At 37.9% G+C, this 22,299-nt stretch overlaps 1 protein-coding gene across 1 annotated transcript in view; it reads right to left on the bottom strand.

Annotated features, from left to right (window-relative positions):
* Positions 1-533: 533 nt before the first annotated feature.
* The window catches only part of LOC122645716 (cold-responsive protein kinase 1-like), a 31,303-nt gene continuing 9,537 nt past the window's right edge, over positions 534-22,299 (bottom strand). The window contains exons 4-8 of the mRNA XM_043839052.1: positions 8,449-8,576; positions 8,014-8,227; positions 4,157-4,388; positions 2,573-2,723; positions 534-865 (exon numbers count right to left, since the gene is read on the bottom strand). Of these exons, the coding sequence (XP_043694987.1) occupies positions 554-865; positions 2,573-2,723; positions 4,157-4,388; positions 8,014-8,227; positions 8,449-8,576 (1,037 nt within the window). The 3' untranslated portion in view covers positions 534-553. The remainder of the gene's footprint in view (positions 866-2,572; positions 2,724-4,156; positions 4,389-8,013; positions 8,228-8,448; positions 8,577-22,299) is intronic.

The raw sequence follows: 22,299 nt of genomic DNA, 5'->3' as shown, positions 1-22,299 counted from the left end.
CAATCTGAAATGAATTCCATTTCCTCCATTCTAATGGACTAGCTCTTTGTCTTTGAGACCAATGAAAGCTATAAAGAGACATCTAGCCATCTTTAGATACTTCGATTGTCTACAAGGTGATAGGAACAGAAGAGCTAGAAGTGGAGAGAGAGCACAGTTAGGAACGGGATATGTTTACCAGAAGATCTAAGTGAAGAGGCCAAGTGAGCATTAAATCTCCAAATTGAGTCCTAGAAGTAATTCATTACCTGTTATAATTCAGTAGTGTATTGCACTATTGCTATTAAAATAAACATGTTATGTAGAAGGGGAAAGAAGACAACTTTACCTTGATTTATTATGTATATTATGACAACCATAAGAAGAGGAAAGAAAAATTACAGCACCCAAGTCTCATAATAAAACGCTGAACTGAATTCCCTGGATTGGCACCAGTCAACTAGGCAGTTTTGGCTGGTCGAGAATAGAATGACCAAGTTATACATTTCAAGCAAATGCATTGCAATGTCTTCATATCTACTCCAAACTTTGGCTCCAAACTTTGGCTAGCATTTCAACGACCCGACACTTGGGTGGTTGAAGCAGTGGCATTTGATGCAGATGATGCAGTAGAAGTGGATGTATCTCCACGAACCCTATTAGTAGCATCAATGAATGTAGGTCTGGTTGGCCTGACCTTTAGTTGTCCCTTGCTTAACAGCATGACAACAACTTCAGACATTGCAGGTCTTGATGCAACTGAGGACTGGGTGCATTGGAGAGCTATCTCTATACTTTTCTTTACCTCATTTGCATCATATTCTTCAGGGTTTAAGCTTTCATCCACCAAATTCATCAATTTGTCATCCTCGTACAGCGTCCATGCCTGCAAAGCCACAAGAAAAAAGGGCAGATGGGAATTAGAAGAGATCGGAATATAGACCAGAATACACAAAATAAAGATGTGCCATGAAGGTCACTCCGTATGTCAGAATTTCTTAAGAGGATCAAGTACCAAGCAAACACAATTCAAGTCACATCTAGCAGATGCATAGCCTCAGAAGAAATCATTCCCCTTTTTAGGTCCCTGTCCTTTCTTTCACCAATGATCATGTGATCACCAGGGGGGGGACCAAAAAATAAAGACACCCCTGGGGCAAAAATTCAGACTTCCTCTCAAATTCGGTGCACCCTATTTACATTTCAATTTCTTTTCTTTACTGTAAACATTCAGCTATAAGTGGTTGGTTGTAATATGATCACCAGAATCTTTACATTCGATGTCTTATTAAAGAATAGCCCAAACCACTCAATGACTAGTCTATTAGCCGGGATATGGTCCAATGACAGGAAGTTAGATGTAGTAGTTTATGAAGCAAGCACTTAGTTAGATGGAATAGATACAGCTATAATCCAGAGCATAGCATTTCGAAATATGGGTTGCGATTCATCCAAAAAAATATACATATATGAGTTGCGAAATTGGCTATAGGATAGGACTTTATGGACTTATGTGCAATATTGACTTTATGTTCTTATGTATTAAATACATCAAATTTCAAATAGATGCAATTGGATGTTACAGGTAGCCAAGTCCTATTAGTCCAAACTGCAAGTCAAGTATTCTATGGGAGCAAATGTAAACAAATATATAAACAAATAAACAGACAAGAGCTTCATGTTTAGAATAGTCAAGTAAAACAAAACATAATTTATATTTCTGTCATAAAGTTTAGTCCTAGGATATTTTCTACGATAGTTCAAAGCATGTATATGTAGAAGTTTTACAAAATTCGTATAAATTGGAATGACACACCCATGCTTATATACATTTTTTGTCGTGTTTATGACAAAATATACACCCTTCCTACTCAAAAACTGGAGGGCCATAACCTGGTACAAGACCCTCTTTCACAGGGTCACCAGGGAGGGATTTGGTTTGGTTCTAACCTTCCCATTTCCTGCACAAAATGGTCACCCTCAGGTTCAAACCTACATCTTCACACTATACTTTTCAAAGATTGAGATGCATAGATATAAAGATGCATCTCTTGATGTAACACTGTCTAGATGTACAAATACATAGATGAAAACTTTCTTGCCCTACCTTTAGCAAACATCTAGGGAAGTGTCTGTATATGGATGTATGTTTTACAATATACTTTCCATTAAAGGAAGACATCTACAATGAAATACTAGTTGTAATCTTTTATAATGTAATGTACCTATCTCCAACCCCAAATAAACTTAGTTATGCAGAAAAAGAACACCCAAGTGACCTTCAGTTTTTAAATTTCAAGATTTACCATACAAATCTGTGCTTTCTTGAAAAAGTCCATCTCAGAAGAATCATTAGTCAATATTAAAAGAAAAAATTATGTGATTCCCATGCCAATCATTATACAGTCCAGGCAATTATGAAATGGCTGTTGAATTACCAGACCCATTGGTTAGATCTAGAATTGAGAAATTCAGTCATGCAGATTGGATTTCTATTAAGATTAGTTACATAAACCCAGTTGTCCTACTGATGAGTTACATTTGTTGACGGTGGAAGGTAGAACAAAAAAAATAATGGTAAAGAAAAATTTACCCTTTCAAGGAGGTATTGAGTTGCAGGCTCAAGCTTTAAGTCATTGCTCTTTCGACCACTTATGATTTCAAGGACAACCACACCATAACTGTAAGTGTCGACCTTCTCGGACAGCTGCCCATGAAGCGCATACTCAGGTGATGTGTAACCCCTGAAGCATGAGAGTACAATAGCTCATTGATCAGTGCAAATGAACATTATAATCTTCTTAGGATTGTTGAATGAACTAATTAAATCAGTGTGCTATAGCAATTGATACAATCATACAAGTACCTTAAAGGATCAGATGAATTTTGTAATTACATATATATTAAAAAAAAAAAAAAGTGTCCCAATGCACGAGGCTCCCACTACTGCAGGGTCTGAGAGGGGCAAATGTACGCAGCCTTACCCCCTGCTTCGCAGGAGAGGTTGTTTCCAAGTTTTGAACCCGCAACCAACAGGTTGCAATAGCGCAACTTAACTGTTGCACAAGGCTCACCCACTTGATTAGATATATAATATATTGTATTAATCACATCCAGTTATGCCTTTAGTTGGCGAGCCTTGCGCAACGGTTAAGTTGAACTATTGCTACCACAAGGTTGCGGGTTCAAAACATGGAAACAGCCTCCCCGCAAAGCGGGGGTAAGGCTGCATACATTTGCCCCTCCCAGACCCAGCAGTAGTGGGAACCTTGTGCACTGGGATGCTCTATTTTTTTATAAACATCCAGTATAGCCTTTGGCAATAACTTCAATTAAAATTCCAAAGGTTAGGACCGTCTACAATCCACGCTTATTGGGCCCCTAGGAAAGCGGGCCCTTTACCAGGTTGTGGCCCTTTACAATAGTGCCTCTTTCATGTCATCAGGACCATTTAACTAGCACCCTTTATAGCTTGGTCCATCAGACTGACCTCTCAACTAAGACCCTCGATGCACTTTGTTTTAGATGTAATGTTGAGTACATTGATGAGGCTCACTGAATTAAACACCTATTTCAAACCCCTTCTCTACAAATTCAAAGCATGAACCACAATCCATCATTTGTTATATCAAGATGATGATTAAAAATTGTTAGACATTACCAGGTTATGCGAGCAGGGAACTGATCAAATAACCACAAATCACAATGGAGTGGAGATAGATCCGACATAGATAAATTGAAAGAAACTCTCAAAATTTCCACAGCCTAGAGAGAAGATTGAACTTGGAGCTAGGCATCCCAACACATCTCTCCATGTGCATGTTCAAACTAGAAGAGTCTCCCCAAAGCCATGATTCAAGAGACAGGGACCCACCTCTAAATATAAGCTGAGTTAACTCTTCTCTATTCGAAATGTGGAACTAGACATTTTAAGAAAAAACATAAGCACAAGAGAGAGAGAGACATAAAAGGGAGGAAACCAAAAAATTTGAATTAAAGTAAAGCAATCATTTATAATAGGTGTGAGACAAAGACTATATAAGTCAAAAGGAAATACAAATAATGTGAAAAGTATTAACTTAATTTTTGAATCTCGAAGTAATATAAACACAATATGTCTAAGTTAGTTTTGAGCTCCCAGATCTATCAAATGAACATAACACACATCAAGACTTACAGGGTTCCAGCAAATCCAGTGCTTAAATGACTCTGATTCCCTGGCTGAAATCTTGCAAGCCCAAAATCCGCAATTTTTGGCTGGAAATCATCATCCAACAGTATATTACTAGATTTGATGTCTCGATGTATGATACATACATGGAACTCTTCATGTAGATACGCAAGACCCCTTGCCATGCCAACAATTATGTTAAACCTTTGTTTCCAGTTGAGAGTCCCACGTTTTTCACCTGAAAAAGTAGAATTGTACTCAGAATAAAGCAGAAGAGAGGTTTTAGAAAATTGTAAAAGCCAAACAGCTTTCTAATTTTAAGTCATAATGACCCATAATTACTTCAGTGTAATAACTGTAGAATCTTTTTTTCCCTTAGTTAAGATTGAAGAGTAAGACATGATTATTTAAGCTTCAATTCAGTGAGGTTTGGCAGGTTCGTCAATTTTTATAAACTAAATGCAGATTTTGGTAGTAAGAGAGGTCCATTTACATTTATATGATCATACGAACACCATCCTTCGACATATAAAGCCTAAAGAAAAAATAATTTTCACCATTTTCTCAAGACTTAATAAATCTAAACTAATAAACTCCACCAACTCCACCATTGGCATGTACAAAATCTATGGTAATAACTTAGTGTCATTCTGTAACACATGTATGTTGTATATTATATATATGTATGTATATGTGTATATAAGTACAAAAAAGCATGGTAGAGCCACGACTTTCCTTTAGAAGGTCAGCGAAGAATTAAGAGGGTAATGGGGGTTCGGGTCAAGAATGGCTAAAAACAAACTCAACCCTAATCCTAGATGGCTGGGGGAGGGCATTATTCAGTGATTTTTGTTTTGTTTTTACTTCTCTTTTAACCCAATCAGAAAAGATGCATGGATAGTTTGCATTATATCTGTTTTAGAGCTTACTCACATTATCACATGTATGCTTTTCTAGGCTACTTTATTCTGATTTTAAAAATTTTCCTGTTTATTATCTTTTTTTTTTTAGGGTTTTCCTCGTCGTTTTTTTTTTTATTAATTCTGAATTCTATATCCTATCAATTGGAAAATGTTGTTACTCTTTTATTCTATTAGTCATTATACTTTTCTTGCACAAAAATAGGGTTTTATTCTAGGCACCTAAGGTTTGCATATGCTATCAACAGCCGTTTCTGACTTTTGGATATTGTTTACATCCAAACTATCTGAGATGTCCATGACTCCATGCATGTATGCAATTTTATGGCTCTGTTTTCTCCCTTCCTTATTTTTCTTTTTTAGTGGAGTAACGGACTAACGGTAAAATTATAGTTATTTTTGGGACTATTGTTTCAATGTTATGTTTTATTCATATTTCAAGTCATAATTAATATCTGCTTCATCCATGCCATCCCAGAATTAGGGTTTCTTTGATTAATATCTTTTTATTTAAATAAGGGAAGAGGTTTTCTGAAGAGCAATGCAAATAAAGAATCTTTGCACAGGCACCTAGTCTTGTCATGTGGCAGCTCAAATAGGGCTGAAATAGACCTCATGGTCTCCTATTCACAAGTCAAGTTTCCGCCCAATCACAGTTGGCCAAGTAGCAAAACAAAGCATTGAAAAATCTAGGATGACTAAAATGGTGCATGGACTACTAATAGGGTCCTTGGACATACATGGAGGGTTGTGCCTACAAATAAGAGGGTGTATGATTGAATTTGGTTGGAAGTTTGACACAAGGCCAGTCATCACCATTCCCTAGATATCCAACAGTCAAAATTACCACATCATATTTCCATGTGGCAGAACAAGGTGGACTTGAGAAAAGGTTCCTAATTTGCACTACTGTGCAAGAAATTTTTTGACTTAAAAAAACTACTAAGGAAATATTGATAAACCAGTTTAATTGGAAGGGTTGGATTCGTAACCCCTTCCTAGCCCAAACATAGCCCAGATTGATCTCCCGTTTTGTATTGTGGGGAGAGGAGGTGGGAGGTAAGAGATCTCTTCATTGAACTGTTCCAATATGAAGTCATGTTTTGCTTAAGGGCCATAGACCCCTATCTAGGTAGAGACTCTCTTTCTATATCTATGGACAACAAGGGCTTTCATTATTAGTGTCAACTCCACTTGAAAAACATCAAACTCTCTTGAATATATACTTAGTATTTTATTTTGTCTAAAAAAATCATTAAACAATTTGCTGCTCGCTGCTATTGATAGTCAAACTTTGTGTTGCTCTGATCGCACATTACGCATTGTTGTGTTATATATGGAATGCATCTCTAACCTTAATTGATCAAGGCTGAATTTAAAAGGAGCTTTTAGGGAAAGAAACAACTGATAAAGTGTGAAATTTTAATGAAAAGAAACTGATTTATCAGCAGCGAAACTATAACAGAAGTACCAGAACAAGATGAGAGCGGAAATTAGGATTCAACAGGACTGTAAGAGCAGGAATAGACTATTGGAGAAGTGGTAAGAAAGGATATGCATGTGGTAGGGCTCGATCCTAGTATGACTACGGATAGAGTTGTTTGGAGAAGGACCAGTGAAGCCGACCTGTTGTAGGGGGGATGTTCCTGGGATGCTGCTTTGACTTCCTTTTTTTTTTAACTTCCTTTTACCCCCTTTTTACTTCCTTTTACTTTTCTTATTTCTATTACTGTCATAGCCTCTATCGGATCCATGTAGCCGACCCCATTTAGTAGGGATAAGGTTATGGTTGTTCTTCTTCTTCATGTTGTTGTTGTTGTAAGAGCAGGAATAGAATAGTATAAGTTTATGAACAGAATCAGGGAAATTAGGAACGATATAATACAGCCAGAAATGTGATTTTTTACACCCAGAAACTGTGTAATAGAATTAAGGTTTCTAGAAACAACAGCACTACCAGGGTTTTCTTAGCCCATTTTCAATCTTCACTTAACTGCTGCATCAATATTACACTGGCTATGTTGTATATTACCAGGTGTAAGTGATGCTGCATTTGCATACATATCTTCTAGCATTGACACAAGACCATTGTGTGGTTCAACCCTACTAGCCAAAGTGATGTAGCCATAATTAGATCAGAAGCTTTCCCATAGTAAAACACACCCTTTTAGGCTCATACCTTTGGGTAGATAAAAATATGCACTGCATGCCAAAACCCAAATGACCACTAACCAGAGGTGGGTAAGAGGAATAGAGGTGCTCCTTATTAAGTGTGAAACCCAAGGCATAAACCTGACCTAATGAATTATATGGTGGAACACTTTAGAGCCCAAAATGAAGATCTATTTAACCAACTAGTTTTGAATAATCCATAGACAAGAGATTATTGGTTCCCATATGGCCTGATCGGAGACTATGCGATTCCCAATGATCATTTGTGGACCAAACGTTGTTCTATGTGACCCAAACTATCCTTCTACATGGTTCTCAAGTTTCAGATCTAGGACCAGTTCATCGTTATACCTTAATAGGGCTAACATTATCTATGCCAAGATTTTTTTTTCTTTGTATTGTACATGGTTCTCAAGTTTCTTTGTTTGAACTGTTTTTCAACCATTTGGACACTCAATTCCTAAGTTGGTCAGATATTTAAGTATTGCTTATAGAATTCAAAACCCCTTCACTAACCGTCAATCAGTATGTTGAGACGTCTACGTATTAAGGCTAAAAAAACTAGTCCCACATCCGATATGAATAGGTAATATCAGGGGGTTTATAAGGACTTAGGCACCAAAGTCCCTAATACAATACATGCACCTAAAGGACTTGAGATTGTTCCACACATCCAATGATTGATCAAAAGAATTACTAAACATTTAATTGTTAGCACTGAGAAATCCTAATTGCAAGTATGTAATTATAAGATGAAGTAGATGATATTACCAAATATAAATCTATCAAGACTGCTGTTCGCCATGTATTCATAAACAAGCACCAGTTCCGGGCCTTTGCTACAACAACCAAGGAGACGGACAACATATCGATGATGAACATTGCTTATAAGCTTCACTTCGCTAGCGAAATCCGCCTTTGCTCTAGTGGATTGACCAATTGTAAGTTTCTTGACCGCAACTATTTTTCCATTTTTCAGAACCCCCTACGAATCCAAACAGTTTTACCAGGATTACCATAAGAACATTGCAACTATATGACTTTAAGAAATTTAAAAAAAAAAAAAAAGAAGAAGAAGGGGGACTGTGGGAAGAACATTGCAACTATATGATTTAAAGAAATAAAAAATCTTCGGAAACCCTAAAATCAGAATTTGAGAAGCAAAACCAAGTCATCGTAGAAAATAATGAAAGGGTCGACAAATACCTTGTAGACACCTCCAAACCCTCCTTCTCCAAGCTTATTCTCTTGAGAAAAATCTCCTGTTGCTTTTTCTAAATCTCTGTAAGCGAAACTCACTGGTCCACGGAGCTCCGTAGCTCCTAGTGTATCACCTGCAGAATGAACAGGGACAACGACAGTTCGCCAGAGCGTCCGAGAATAAAGAAGTGAATTGTTAAAGCGCGGAAAAGAAAACGGGGATCAGGATCATCTCCAGGTAGCAGGGAACGCCCAGGGCGGTGCCAGCGGTTGGGCTGTGTCGCACACATCCATAGGTGTGCGCTGAGATGCGTGCTGTACAATTCAACCGTTGGATGCCCCTTGGCAGAACCCTGGGCGCACGCCTCCCTAGAGACGAGCTCAATTCAGAAAACTGGACACAAGGATTCTAAGGCACACATCCACAACTTGTGCTTAGGTATAGTAGCCCATTTGGGAATATCCAATGGCACGGCTCGTAATCTCAGATTGGATCGACCGATCTGACAAGGTATTCCTGGATTGTTTCTTGGATCGGCCAATCCGATCTGATACTATTATATTTTGGAGGGGGGGGTTTCCGATATTTTGGAGATTATAACTTTTTTTTTTTATTTTTTTGACCGATTCGTATCAATTTTTAGTATTTTATTAATCAATTTTTAGTATTTTATTAATTTATTTACCATTTCAAGCCCGATCCAATAAAACCTAGATTTTGGTCATTTTTAACTGAACCAAGTCAATTTTGACTGATCCGGATTGGTATTGGTCTTGATCGATCCCAAGTCCAATATTTGGATTACAACCTTGCCCAGTAGTTTGGAATCTTTGGTCTAGGGCGTCAAATGGTTGACTTGGTTTGGTTTAGTCTTAGGAAATTATTGATCTCCAATCATGAACTTGTATTGATCATGTCATGTTTTTTATTGGTTTTTAAGTAATTTTCTAGAACAATAACTCAGTCTTATCACAACTAAATGGGGTTGGCTCCATGGATTCTTGTAAAAGAAAATAAAATAAAGGAAAAAATACGTTTAATACCCCTATGGTTTCAAACAATTATGTCTACCATCCCTAGAATTTCATCTATTTCATAAACCTCCCCGGTATTTTGAAAGATTCTTACAAACGTATCCCTATCGTTAGATGAGAATAGTTAAGTGATGATGTTATCGCCCAAATATTAACTAAATGCCCATAATACCCTTAATAAATACACTTTTACATAAGGGAAATTTACATCTACAACCCCTGCATTTTCAAACAATTATATCTACCAACCTTGGAGTTTTAAAAATTACATATTCCTGAGTGCTAACTCTGTTAGCTTTATTTTGAAAAGACAATTTTGCCCTTTCTTATTTGTTATTAATAAACTCCCCTCATCCACCCTTGTTATCGTTGCATACCTTATTATTTAAAGCGACAAGGGTTTGGGAGCCCACGACCTTCCATTTTGCAATCACCTACTGCTCCAGTGGAAGTGCTATGCTTGATTTTGCAGAGGATGTGTGGGCCACGACTTTCCCTTTTGAGACAATGGTGTTTCAAACAAATGGGGGTAAATATGTAGAAGTACCTTTTGTTTTGGTGAATTAAAAAAAGTGAAATTTACATTTACCACCACTATGGTTTCAAATAATTACGTCTAGCACCCCTGGAATTTCATCTATTTCATAAACCTCCTTGTATTTTAAAAGATTCTTACAAACTTACCCCTATCGTTAGATGAGAATAGTTAAGTGATGATGTCATAACCAAATATTAACTAAATACCCATAATACCCTTAATGAAGGTGCTTTTGCATAAGGGAAATTTACGTCTACCACCCCTGTGCTTTCAAACATTTACATCTACCACCCTTGGAGTTTTAAAAATTACGTACGTACTCCTTAGTGCTAACTCTTTTAGTTTAATTTTGCCCTTTCTTATTTGTTATTAATAAACTCACCCCATCCACCCTAGTTACCGTTGTATACCCTATTATCTGGAGCGACAAGGGTTTGGGAGCCGACAACCTTCCATTTTGCGATCACCTACTGCTCCGGCAAAAGTGCAACGGTTGATTTTGCAGAGGATGTGTGGGCGACGACTTTCCCTTTTGAGACAATGGTGTTTCAAACAAATGGGGGTAAATATGTAAAAGCACATTTTTTTGGGGTGAATTAAAAAAAAAATAGGTGTGGTAGACGTAATTGCTTGAAACCATAGGGGTGGTCAACATAAATTTCCTTAATAACAAATAAGAAAGGGCAAAATTGTCTTTTCAAAATAAAACTAATAGAGTTAGCACTTAGGGGTACATATGTAATTTTAAAATTCTGGGAGTGGTAGATGTAATTAGTTGAAAATACAAGGGTAGTAGATGTAAATTTCCCCAAAAAAATTTCAGGGGTGGTGGACGTAATTGTTTGAAATCACAAGTATAGTAAGCATAAATTTCCTCAATAACAAATAAGAAAGGGTAAACTTGTCTTTTCAAAATAAAACTAACAGAGTTAGCACTCAGGGGTGTAGACATAATTTTTAAAATTCTAGGGGTGGTAGACATAATTGTTTGAAAACACAAGGGTGGTAGACTTAAATTTCCCAAAAATAAAAATAATAGTAAAAGGACGAGAGCGCAATAATATTGACAGAAACACAGGGAAAACCACCTAAATAGGGTTGGCTACATGGATCTTAGGCTTCTTAGCCCTCCATTGAGTTCTATTTGAGGCCATATGAGAGGCAAGGCCCAAACTACGCATGTATTTCCTCACAATTCTCCTGGGGTCAATTTAGGCCCACCCCTAACTCTTTTAGATCTATCGATCTGAATCAACTCACTCCTCCGTACTGGTGCATCCCAAGACCTTTGATGAACATAACCATGCCACCTCAAATGACTCTCCCATAGCTTCTCAAATCTCAAGTATAGGGGATACTTCCAACTAAGTTCTAATATAGTCATTCCTTATTTTATCTTTCCTAATCTTACCAGACATCCATCTCAACATCCTCAAACCTACCGATTGACACCCAAAGATTCAAAGTGATAGAGAGGAAAGTGAGAAACCACAAAATAGAGAGAGTAGGAGTTGAAAAATTTTTAATTGTGCTTGAATGAAAAATGGAAAAAGACAATGGAGATGTAGGTAAAATATTATCCAAAGAAAAAAAGGGTGCATCACTATGCCTAGTGAAGTATAAAGCTTCACTATTTGCCATAGCACATGAGTTAAGTCCATGTAGGACCCCACATACATCTCAATGGCCAAATTTTAGTTCAAACTAAGCAAGGAAAATTACTCAAATTCTGATTCAAAGTTTTAGTATAATTACAAAAATACCATTAAATGTAGATGAATATAAAATACCACATGACATCTTTTGTAATTTTAGCTACTTCTACTCATTTTAAGCTGAAATTGTACTAGTGAAATGCTTGCCTAGTTCTCTATCACATGGACTAACCCTTGTACTTCCGTGTGACAAATAATAAAGTTATACTACACTAGACATAGTATCAGAAAAAAACCAAAGTTAAAAAATTACAAAATAATACTCAGCGTAAAATATTTTGATTTAATTATATTTACATCAACTCATTTTATTTCACCATTGAAAATTTGGTTATTAAATTTCATTTTAAGTAACTATTTTTCTTTAATTTAAAAAAAAAAAAACATTGAAAAATATATTTACACATCCTAGAGTTCTAAAGCATTCCCTCTATTTACAAAGGATGGAATATACCCCTAGGTTGCGTAATACCCAATGGACACCAATTGAACGCACTGGGCAATGGGTTCTCCCTTGACCATGGTTCAAGGAAAAGTCAATCTTTTACAAAAAAGGAGAGGGATCTACATGGAAAATTATCACCTCCAGTTTGCTGACCGGCCCAGTTCCCCAGTTCCTCTAATAGGGGGATGGTGGACCCCACCCGGGCAGGGTATTTGGGCATGGGTAGAGAGGTCATTTCAGCCCCCCTTTATTAGAGGAACTGGGGAACTGGGCCGGTCAGCAAACTGGAGGTGATAAAGATCCGGATCTACATGCTATCTATTTATATTGGCATTTTTCACACTAAGCTAGTAAGTGAAACAGAATATTCAATGAGGAGAGAGAAAGATGGCCCATACATTTAATGATGAGAGAGAATGCAAGAGCGAATATATTATGACACTAATAGCATATACTTCTTTTCCCCGACCAAATATGGTAAGAATTGTAGATAGATTATAGACGATAAAATTTTCTTTTATCTTTTAAAAATGATTTGTTTTTTCTTATACTTGCAACCAAATAGAACCATATTTGCTACTTTGCCTCATGGAATATGGATTAAACATTATTGGTGTGGGATGGTGTATCGAGGGCATATGAGTTAAGCCTCGGTCAGTGTCTAAGATAAGCCCCTATTGAAATTCCTATTTTCACCATGGGGAAGGGTTTGCTGTCCGATTGCATGGCCCCTGCAAATGGGTGCATGCAAGGACATCCAACAAGAGGGGTACGATAATCATTTCGCCTCCTTTGTGTTGATGCAGGAAACGCAACTAAGCAGTATTCTTTTTCCATTTCTTTTATAATATGCAAAATAGACCCACACAAATTGGAGATGGGCAATTGGATATGCCTATTGGGGAAGGGTTTGCTGTCCGATTGCATGGCCCCTGCAAATGGGTGCATGCAAGGACATCCAACAAGAGGGGTACGATAATCATTTCACCTCCTTTGTGTTGATGCAGGAAACGCAACTAAGCAGTATTCTTTTTCCATTTCTTTTATAATATGCAAAATAGACCCACACAAATTGGAGATGGGCAATTGGATATGCCTATTGCCACTCTTATTCTCTCTCAAAATGAAGGAGAAGCACTTTACCTTTGTCAGATTGCTTGGCCCTTTTAGATCGTAATAGGAATATGAAGAATACAATGAGAAGCAACAGAAAGCCAACGCCTCCAACGGTACACCCAATAATAATGGCCTTTTTATTGCTTGAATTTCCTGTCATGAATAAGTATATATAGATCTCTCATCATCACTTTATAAAATCATTAAGTATTTCATCAAAAAAATGGTCTTTTCTGGATTTAGATCATCACAAAGCTATATCATGGTTTGAGGTATCGGTATCGGATTGTTTGATACGGGGATATGTATTACCTTTGCAAGTGACTGATCCCACTATCGTGTCGGTACCATATCAATTACAAGGTACGGAAAAGGAGTAAAATGGCCAAAAAAGCCTACTTTTAAAGGAGAAGGGCAAATTTATCCGATACAATCAATTCGTGTTGATACTATCCAATACTATATCGGTTTTCAAATTGACTCATATCTGTTTCGATGCCGCGCACTAAAACCATCAAAGCAATGGCCATCGGTGCACAAGATGCATGATCTTGACATGGAGATAAATCCGTTTACCAAAAAAACAAAAAAGACATGGAGATAAATCCAGATATGATTTCAAAACCCCCCATTAATTGCAAACAAGTAATTTTCGTAAGAGGCCATGCATGGCCTTAATTACGGACCCGGCTCCATTCCACCACAATCCCATCTTGACAGGTACAAGGACACGAGTACAACGAATCTTGATCCGCTACTTCCGCCTGCCTGGTATTTTCGTGTGCCCCACACACAAGCAAGGTGGAAAATACCGCCTTACCCCCACTTGGACAAGGCACTTAGGCAGGGATCAGGCAGTATTTTCCACCTTGCTTGTGTGTGGGGCAGGGCGCACATGATAGAACCGGGTAGGCAGAAGTAGAGGATTTCGATTCCGAGTACAACTTAGATCCACATATGAGAACCATCTCATATGCCCTGAGGTAAACAGATGGAATCCATAGATGGAATCCACTTCTAAGACTACGTAATCAAACACGATGGGGGCAAAGACAATTCAATCTCGATTTTCTACCATATTGTAGGATATGCAGTACACATCTTGTGGCACAGTAGAGGCCACATGGCACACAGTATTGAATCAACTGATCTGTATCAGCATTAGCTATGACTTACACCAATACGTTATAATAGTATCATTGGTATAAGGAAAAAAAAGGTGAATTTTTTGAAGTTGCAACTGATTCAAACTAATACTATCCAATACCATAAACTAAATTCTTGACTATCAAATAATACCCATCAACCATGGTTCAAGGAATTGGTATTAGATCGTCCGTATCAGCTGATTTGCATAGGAATCAGTAGAGACAGGTCTATACCGATTCTTGATTGATATGATTCCGATCCAGGGGTATTGGTCAGAATCGATTTTTATTAAAATTTAAGGGTAAAATCATGCGATCGGGATTGATACGGATAGATCTGGATCGATATCGTATCAGTATACCAATCCATCCCGAAACCGATTACTAAAACCCTGCCACCAACTCACCTATTTTCAAGAAGGGTTTGATATTTGTTGTCTGGTTGTCTCCAAAGAACGCTGTCGTAGAGTATCTTAAAAAGCATCCGGCATCAGTGGCCCTCCCATCCGTTACCGGAATACAGATCTGCATGTTCTGATACGCTACAGTTAAGCAATCCCTACACCCACTCTCGCTCACCGTATGCACACACTGCGCCACAGCATACACTGAAGCATTACCGGAACTAGTTAACTTCTCCTTGACTGCCGCATAGTAGCCTTGAATTCGTGGAGTCGCAGTTACGAGATTGGTCAAAAGTGTTTTGGCCGTGATTCCAAAACCGTTCCCATCAGTTACGTTTTTGGTCCCACATATGGCTATATTGCCTTGAGCGGTTGTTTGGTCGAAGAAGAAGTTGCTTTCATACCTGAAACAAACTCAACAAAGAACACCGAAATGGAAAAAAGAAATATCTAAAAAAAAAAAAAAGAGGCTGACAGGAACCGTTAAATATAACGTACCTTAAGAAGCAGCCGTCAAAAATAATGCGAGCACCGTTAGCGGCGGAGCAGTTTTTGATGCGAATCACCGCGAAGTCAAAGCAAGCGAGGCAATCGGCAGTGGAAAGGTAATCTCTGCACTGAGCCATGCCGTAAAACAAGCTGGACCGGCCATGTTGAGCCGTTGCGAACCGGTTGTTATTAGAACCGGTAAGCTTGTTTCGGAGTTCCGGGAGGGTTGCGTTGCGATTGGCGTAGAAGGCTGACAGATCGGTTGAATTGTATGGGCTGCATCCCATGTTTAGGAATTTTGTTTGAGGATTACATAGGACCGGGTCGGACCAGAGAATCAAAGAGATCGTTAATTGAACCACGAGAAGGACTTGAATTTTGCTCTGCATTTCTGATTCTTGAAACAATTTTAGCTGCTCAGTTTAACGAATTAGCTCTTCGTTTTGTTTATAAAGACATCCATGGTGGTTTTGAAGCAAAGAGAAGATGATGGGAAGGAGGCATTTTCATTATTGACTTATTACGTCAACTCTTATATTTCAAACCGTCAGATCGGAATCTGAAGATCCATGCATGTTTGATTTAGTGTCTAGATTCTAAGGTGATAGTATTATATCATTTCCAGTCTCCCATTAGAATCTTCTACCGTTGACTTGGAGTCGCGATAGATAGGATGATTCTTTGAGTTATATGAGTGGCTTGCAAGTGTTGGGTCCTTGTTCAAGGAATCGGTATTGAATTGGTCAATTCGTATCGACATTGGTAGAGATCGATATCGATTCACAGGTAATGGCCAATGGTAAAAATGTAAATAAAACTGATTTTTATTGAAATTTAAGGGTAAAAATTTAGGGATGTAAATGAATAATTGAAAATCCAAATCCGATCTGCATCTGTATCCATTTAAGGACATCTGTATTCGTTTAGAGATATTTAGAAAAAAATCCGAATACCCCAATAAAAATCCATTCAGAAAAAATTAAATATTTAATAATAAAAAATTAAATAAATGATGATCTTGAGGATTTTTGAAGATTCAACAAGTTCTAGAATATGATGAAAAGAAAGTCATGATCTAAGAGATATGGATTGAGAGTGAATTGTATCCGCTAAGGGGAGGAAGGTTCGAGTTACAAAAGGCAAAGATATAAATGAATGGTCAAAAATCACAATTTGATCCGCATTTGCTAGGGAATATCCAGATCCGATCACATCTGAACCGTATCCAAGCTGAATTTGATCCGCATTTGCCAAGGAATATCCGTTTCCAATCACATTTGATCCATATCCGAGCCAAATTCCATCAGTTTACATCCCTATGTAAAATCGTTCGGTACGAACCGATCCAAATCTGAATTCGGCAAATACAAAACTAATTACTAAAAACCTTAGACTTGGGATCACCTCCTCGTTCGAAAATTCCAAGTCGTCCACTTTACTAGAAGTCATCACTCATCACTCCAATTGTACTAAATGGATAATATTTTATTATGCTATTTGGAAAATGTCTATGGAAGATTGAAGAAGGAGAAGCATGACCACGTTTTTGGAATCTCTTCAATTGCGAAGAATTATTGCTTGTATAATTTTCTTGTGAGATTTTTAATTTTCTACTTTGTCCCTTCATACATTATTTCTCTCACTCTTTCAACATGTCTGTCTCTATTTCTTTTTCTCCTCTTATTTTCAACACAACTATCATGTGTGTGACAGATTGACCAATTTTTATCCCTTAGTTTCAAGACTTTTCGTCTAAAATTTAAGGCCTTTCATATGGTCATCGATAAATCTTCTTCGCATGAAAAGAAAAGTTTGATCACTTCTTAGATTTGTTGTTTTCACTAGGTTCATTGATTCTTAGTTCCATTGCTTATGTGATGTTACATTGATGTATGTCATCTCATCTCTATACATGCATGAATGTATGTGTATTAGGGATTTGTGATTGCATAGTCCATAATTAAAATTTATGCTTCCTGTAGTTTTTTGAGTAGGCCACTGTGGGTTAATTCAATTGATATTTTCTTTGTTGAATGAACTATTCATAAGTGGAATGAGCTTTTCTAGCTAAGTGGCAGGCCTTCACCTAGTGGTAGGAATGTCAATTGGTCCAGTTTTGGGCTATTGGTCCGGATCTTTAGCAGTTCGGATCTAAGGTATCAAGATCATAATGGGAGCAATAATTTTATCGGATCTAAATCTGAGACCCAAGACTGTTAACTAATGGGTGGTCCATTCTGATTCCTAGTCAGTTCCAAACATTATTGAGCCCAAAACAAAGACAGCGGGAGTTTTTTCTAGAAAAAAGGGAACTTCATTATACATAGATATAGTCGTGTAGAGCCCAAAATAAAGACAATGATGCATATATAAATATGGAGACAGCTTTAAGAATTCATGATTCCAATTTTCAAACTCAACTCATATACTGATGACTTAAAGAGCAACAAAAGAGCGCCACTTACAAGTCCCAAGCAATGTAATACTATTAATAGGTTAAGGTTTAAAGCCTTTCAAGGTTTCAGATTTTTAATTTCTCATTTGATTTGTTCACATATCATCCGGTTCCAACGGTTCCGATGCTACCGGGTCCTTAATGGGCTATCGGTTCTGGAACCGTTGGGAGACCCAAACCAGAACCGGCCTAGATCAATAGGATATCACTAGGACAAAATCCATCCCAAATAAGCTATTGGGTAGTCCAATTCCGATTCCTGTCGATCCAGATCGGTTCTGGTTTTCGATTCTGGTCCTAAATTGACACCCCTACTCAGTGGGAGTGGTTTAAGTCTAAGGAGTCGAGAGATCGACTAGTCGTAGTATAGGTATTTGTAATAAGTGGGCCTATTGCCCCTTGCTGGCCTCTTGTCTGGCCCATTGTGGGCCTTGCACCAAAAAAAAAAACGCTATTCATAAGTTTTTTATTTTTATTATTTTATGAAGAAAAACAAACTATATATAAATAGAAAATCAAAGCATTCTAGTTGGTGGAGTGGGATTTGTTGAGTCCCTCTTCGGTAAGTAGTGAAAAGTGATATTCCTAAAATTGTTAGAAACCTCAGCTATATGCAAAAAAAAGAGGTAAAGAAATCCAAGAGATAGTAACACCATCTGGATTTGTGAACCATGAGAGTAACTCCTTGTCTCGCAACCAGACATTTTGGAGAATAATCCCCTCCTTTCGTGATCCTTTCCACCCTTGAAGTAGCCCATAAAAAGCCGCAGTTGTTGGGTCTTGTACATTGATACAACCTGCATCGGTGACAAAACTGTTGCCATCCATCAAAAGGTTAAAGGTCCACCTTGCTAAATTAAGTTCAGGTTCAAAGAGGCTTGCAACCATTAAACCAGTCATGTTTTGTCATAGTGTTAGTAGGTTTCCATAAATTCAGAGGAGGCAAATTGTATGTTAAAAGAGATGGAGATAAAGATGGGGGGCAGATCCATAGATCAGTAGCCCACTTAATAACATTCCTGATCACAAACAGTGGGCCTACGTTAGCAGCCTGCATAACCACACTGTTCCTTACATACCAAATAAAGTAACATGTAATAATAAAAATAGAAAAAAACCAAATGATAGATTGATTGTCGATATCCAACGAGGCAAGAAGAGAAGTGCACAGATTGAGGAAGGAAGAGCCTGAGAGATGCTCAGTTCTTAGTCCAAGCAGACCAGAAGCCCAAATACGTTTAGACCAGTCACATGAAAGGAATAAATGCCAGATCGATTCATCATTATTGCTACAAAGAACACATGAAGGGTCGATTGTGAACCATTTTGCAATGGTAGCCCTGACAGGGAGCCTTGCATTCAAGAGATGCCAAAAAAAGTCTTTAAACATTGGATGTAGCTTAAGTTTCCAAATAAACCGCCACCATTTAGAAATATGAGGAGGCTGTGAGGTAAAATTGGATATGTAATTGGCAGCCAATTTAATAGAAAATTTACCATTCTGAGTAAGAGAGCAGCTCCATTTATCATCTTCTAGTGAGATAGGCATCTTACGAATGACATTACTCATAGTAGAACCAAAACATTCAAGGAGCCTGTTGGCTATTAATATTGCAGATGTTTCCAGAAATGAAATCCGAAACAAGAGAATATTCATAATTGGGATGTAAATTAGAGGGGGAAATGGTACATGTGTCTGTTGGAATCCATGGGTCCATCCAACAAAACGTAGAGCATCCATTACCAATCTTTCTGGTCACCACTTGTCTAAGTGTGGGGGCAGTTTTAGCAATTCCATTCAAAATCCAAGATCCCCTTTTGGCAAGTGTACGGTTATCAAACAAAGAGGATCTAGGATAGCACTTGGCTTTGATGACCCGAGCCCAAATAGAGTGTGGTTCAGATATTAATCTCCACCCTAGTTTAAGAATAAGGGCCTTATTATGAGTTTATGATTTTCGAAGGCCTAATCCTCCGAGACTCAAGGGTCTGCAAATATTGCCCCAAGCAATAAGGTGACATTTTCTTTTCGAAGTATCATTATTCAAAAATTTTAGGTTGATGGAATCTAGCTCCTCACACGTCTTATGAGGAAAAAGGAAGCAAGACATGTGGTAAGAAGGGGTGGAAGCTAAAACAGATTGAATCATAACCCGTCGACCAGCATATGAGAGAAAATGTGCTTTCCAAGAAGCAAATTTATTACTAATCTTGGAGATTAATGACCCAAGTTCTTTCATAAGTTAGTGTCTTCTCTAATATATCATATACTATACTATTATATAACAATATGAACCCACCGGATTATTTGGTATATGTTTTTAGGAGAAAAGCTTTCTGTGGGGAAGTGTACATGTATCACCCACGCCTAGACACAGTGGGGGGGGGGGGGAAGGGAGGTGAAATGACTGCCCGACCCCCTATGAAAGATGGAAATCCCGCCACTCATGATGCTTCTGTGTACTCTCATTGACCCCTAGTGTGCAAAGGACACGTGCCCCCACAGAGAACGCTTCCTCTTACCAGTAGGCAAAAATACTCCTATTTCATAATATAATTATGGATCAAGTTTCCCTCCACACACGATGAATGGGATCCCATTTACTGCAGGGCAGGAGAGGGCGGGAAAAGGTATCGTTTCGGGAGGGTATTTTGCAACATAGTAAAACCCTAGGAGGGGTTTGTGAACCCTAGGATGGTGGGTGAACCGTACCCTATGGGTGGAGGGAAACTTAGTCTTATAACTACCCCTTATTTTCTCCCTATCAAATGCTACTCACTTCCTCTCTCTCCTCTTTAAAACGACACCCCCATATGCATCCCCAAAAGTTATGTCGCATCCTTTCTCTCTCCTTTACACCTCCTTTGAATTGCCCATTTTCTTATTCCAATAGTTCTTTAATATAGAGGTATAAAAGGGTTTTTATAAATAAGTTGAAAGTGATATATCACTATTTCATTATCAAATAAATCATTCTCATGCATATTTTTTCGAGTATATATGTGGGATGACACTATTAACCTCATTGGGAAAAAATTGTGTGCCATACTAAAAGGTTAAAATAGTAAAGAATTATTTACCATCTTGAGAGGTGTCAATAAGAAAATCCCTATTATACAATATTAGTATCATAATGTATTAATATATTATTGAGCAAATTGCATGTATCCCCCTGTAGTTTGAAACAATATCAAAACACCCCCTAGTTTCACCATTTACGTGCACCCCCCAAGATTTGTGGACGGCTTACAAATAAACCCCTACCGTCAAATGTAAACCATTAATTGTAGTTAAACTTTTCAAAAACCCTATTTTATCCTTAAATTTTTCTCATGGACCATTTTACCCTTATTCTTGGATCAAACCCTTCTGCTCCTATTACGTTTGAAAGAAAAAAAAAAATCTAGGAGAGGATCTGATTGCAAGAGAAGGAGAAGAAGAAATAAATTTAGGGAATAATCCATCCGAAATTGATGTGGAAGTTGAGGAATTGGTTGTCCAACTGGTCAATTGGGGTGGAAATGTGGAGGACTTAATGGAGCAAATGGGATATCTGGTGTCAAATAAAACCTCAAATGAGGTTGGATTGGATGGGTTGCAGATTGCAGGTTCCTGGTCTTGATGTCAGCACGTCCATCTCCGTCTATGCTTCACATTTCTGTGGGGTACGTTAATTGGAACCTTAATTTGTCATTGTTGCTATTGTGTTGCCCTTAGAAATCCATATATGTATCCTTGTTTGTATTATATGATCTGCTTTGTGTGTGCGAACTGATCTAGTACAAGACTTCCTGTACAGCAGCAAGCAGGGGAAGGGGTTGAAGATGCAAGAGGAATCAAGAGAGATGGGTTTCTTGATTGGGAAGGGAACATATGTGGACAGATGGGTTTCTTGAATGTTCCCTGCGAGGAAATGGTACATTCTGAACAGATTGGTTTCTGAGCAGCCATGGTCACCGGAATGAAGTTCTCCAGCATGAGGTAGGTCGGTTTGCGGTGCCGTAGGGCGTTGGACAAAGCCTCAATCGGCGGTGCCCTTGAATTTTTTGTTTTAGCGTGAGGTTGAAGACAGTTCAGGTGTTTGAACTTCACAATCACATACAGAGAAAGAGGGGAAATGAAGAAACTAACTTCACCGGAGGATGGCTGGGCCAAAGGATGTCAGCCGGAGATGGTGTGAAGGCAAAACCCTAAAAGAGAATTTTCGTTTTGGGAGAGGTCATAAAGGGTAAAAATGTAAAATAGTACTTAATGTAGGTCACTGAACTAAAAGGGTAAAACGGTCTTTTTACTTGTAAAACTTAACAGTTTAGTCACACCATGAGCCATTAGAGAGTTTTTTGTAAAAGTGAAACTAAAGAGGTGTTTTGATATTGTTTCAAACTACAGGGGATGCATGTAATTTGCTCTATATTATAATATATTAATAACTAAATTCGATTCCAAAGTTCCTATGTTAGATTGGAACCGAATCGAACTCAATTCCTACATTTTAGATCTGGATCGTAATG

The sequence above is a fragment of the Telopea speciosissima genome, chromosome 11 (assembly GCF_018873765.1).
Source record: "Telopea speciosissima isolate NSW1024214 ecotype Mountain lineage chromosome 11, Tspe_v1, whole genome shotgun sequence".
NCBI lineage: Eukaryota > Viridiplantae > Streptophyta > Magnoliopsida > Proteales > Proteaceae > Telopea > Telopea speciosissima.
This window is presented reverse-complemented; position numbering and strand designations above follow the sequence as displayed.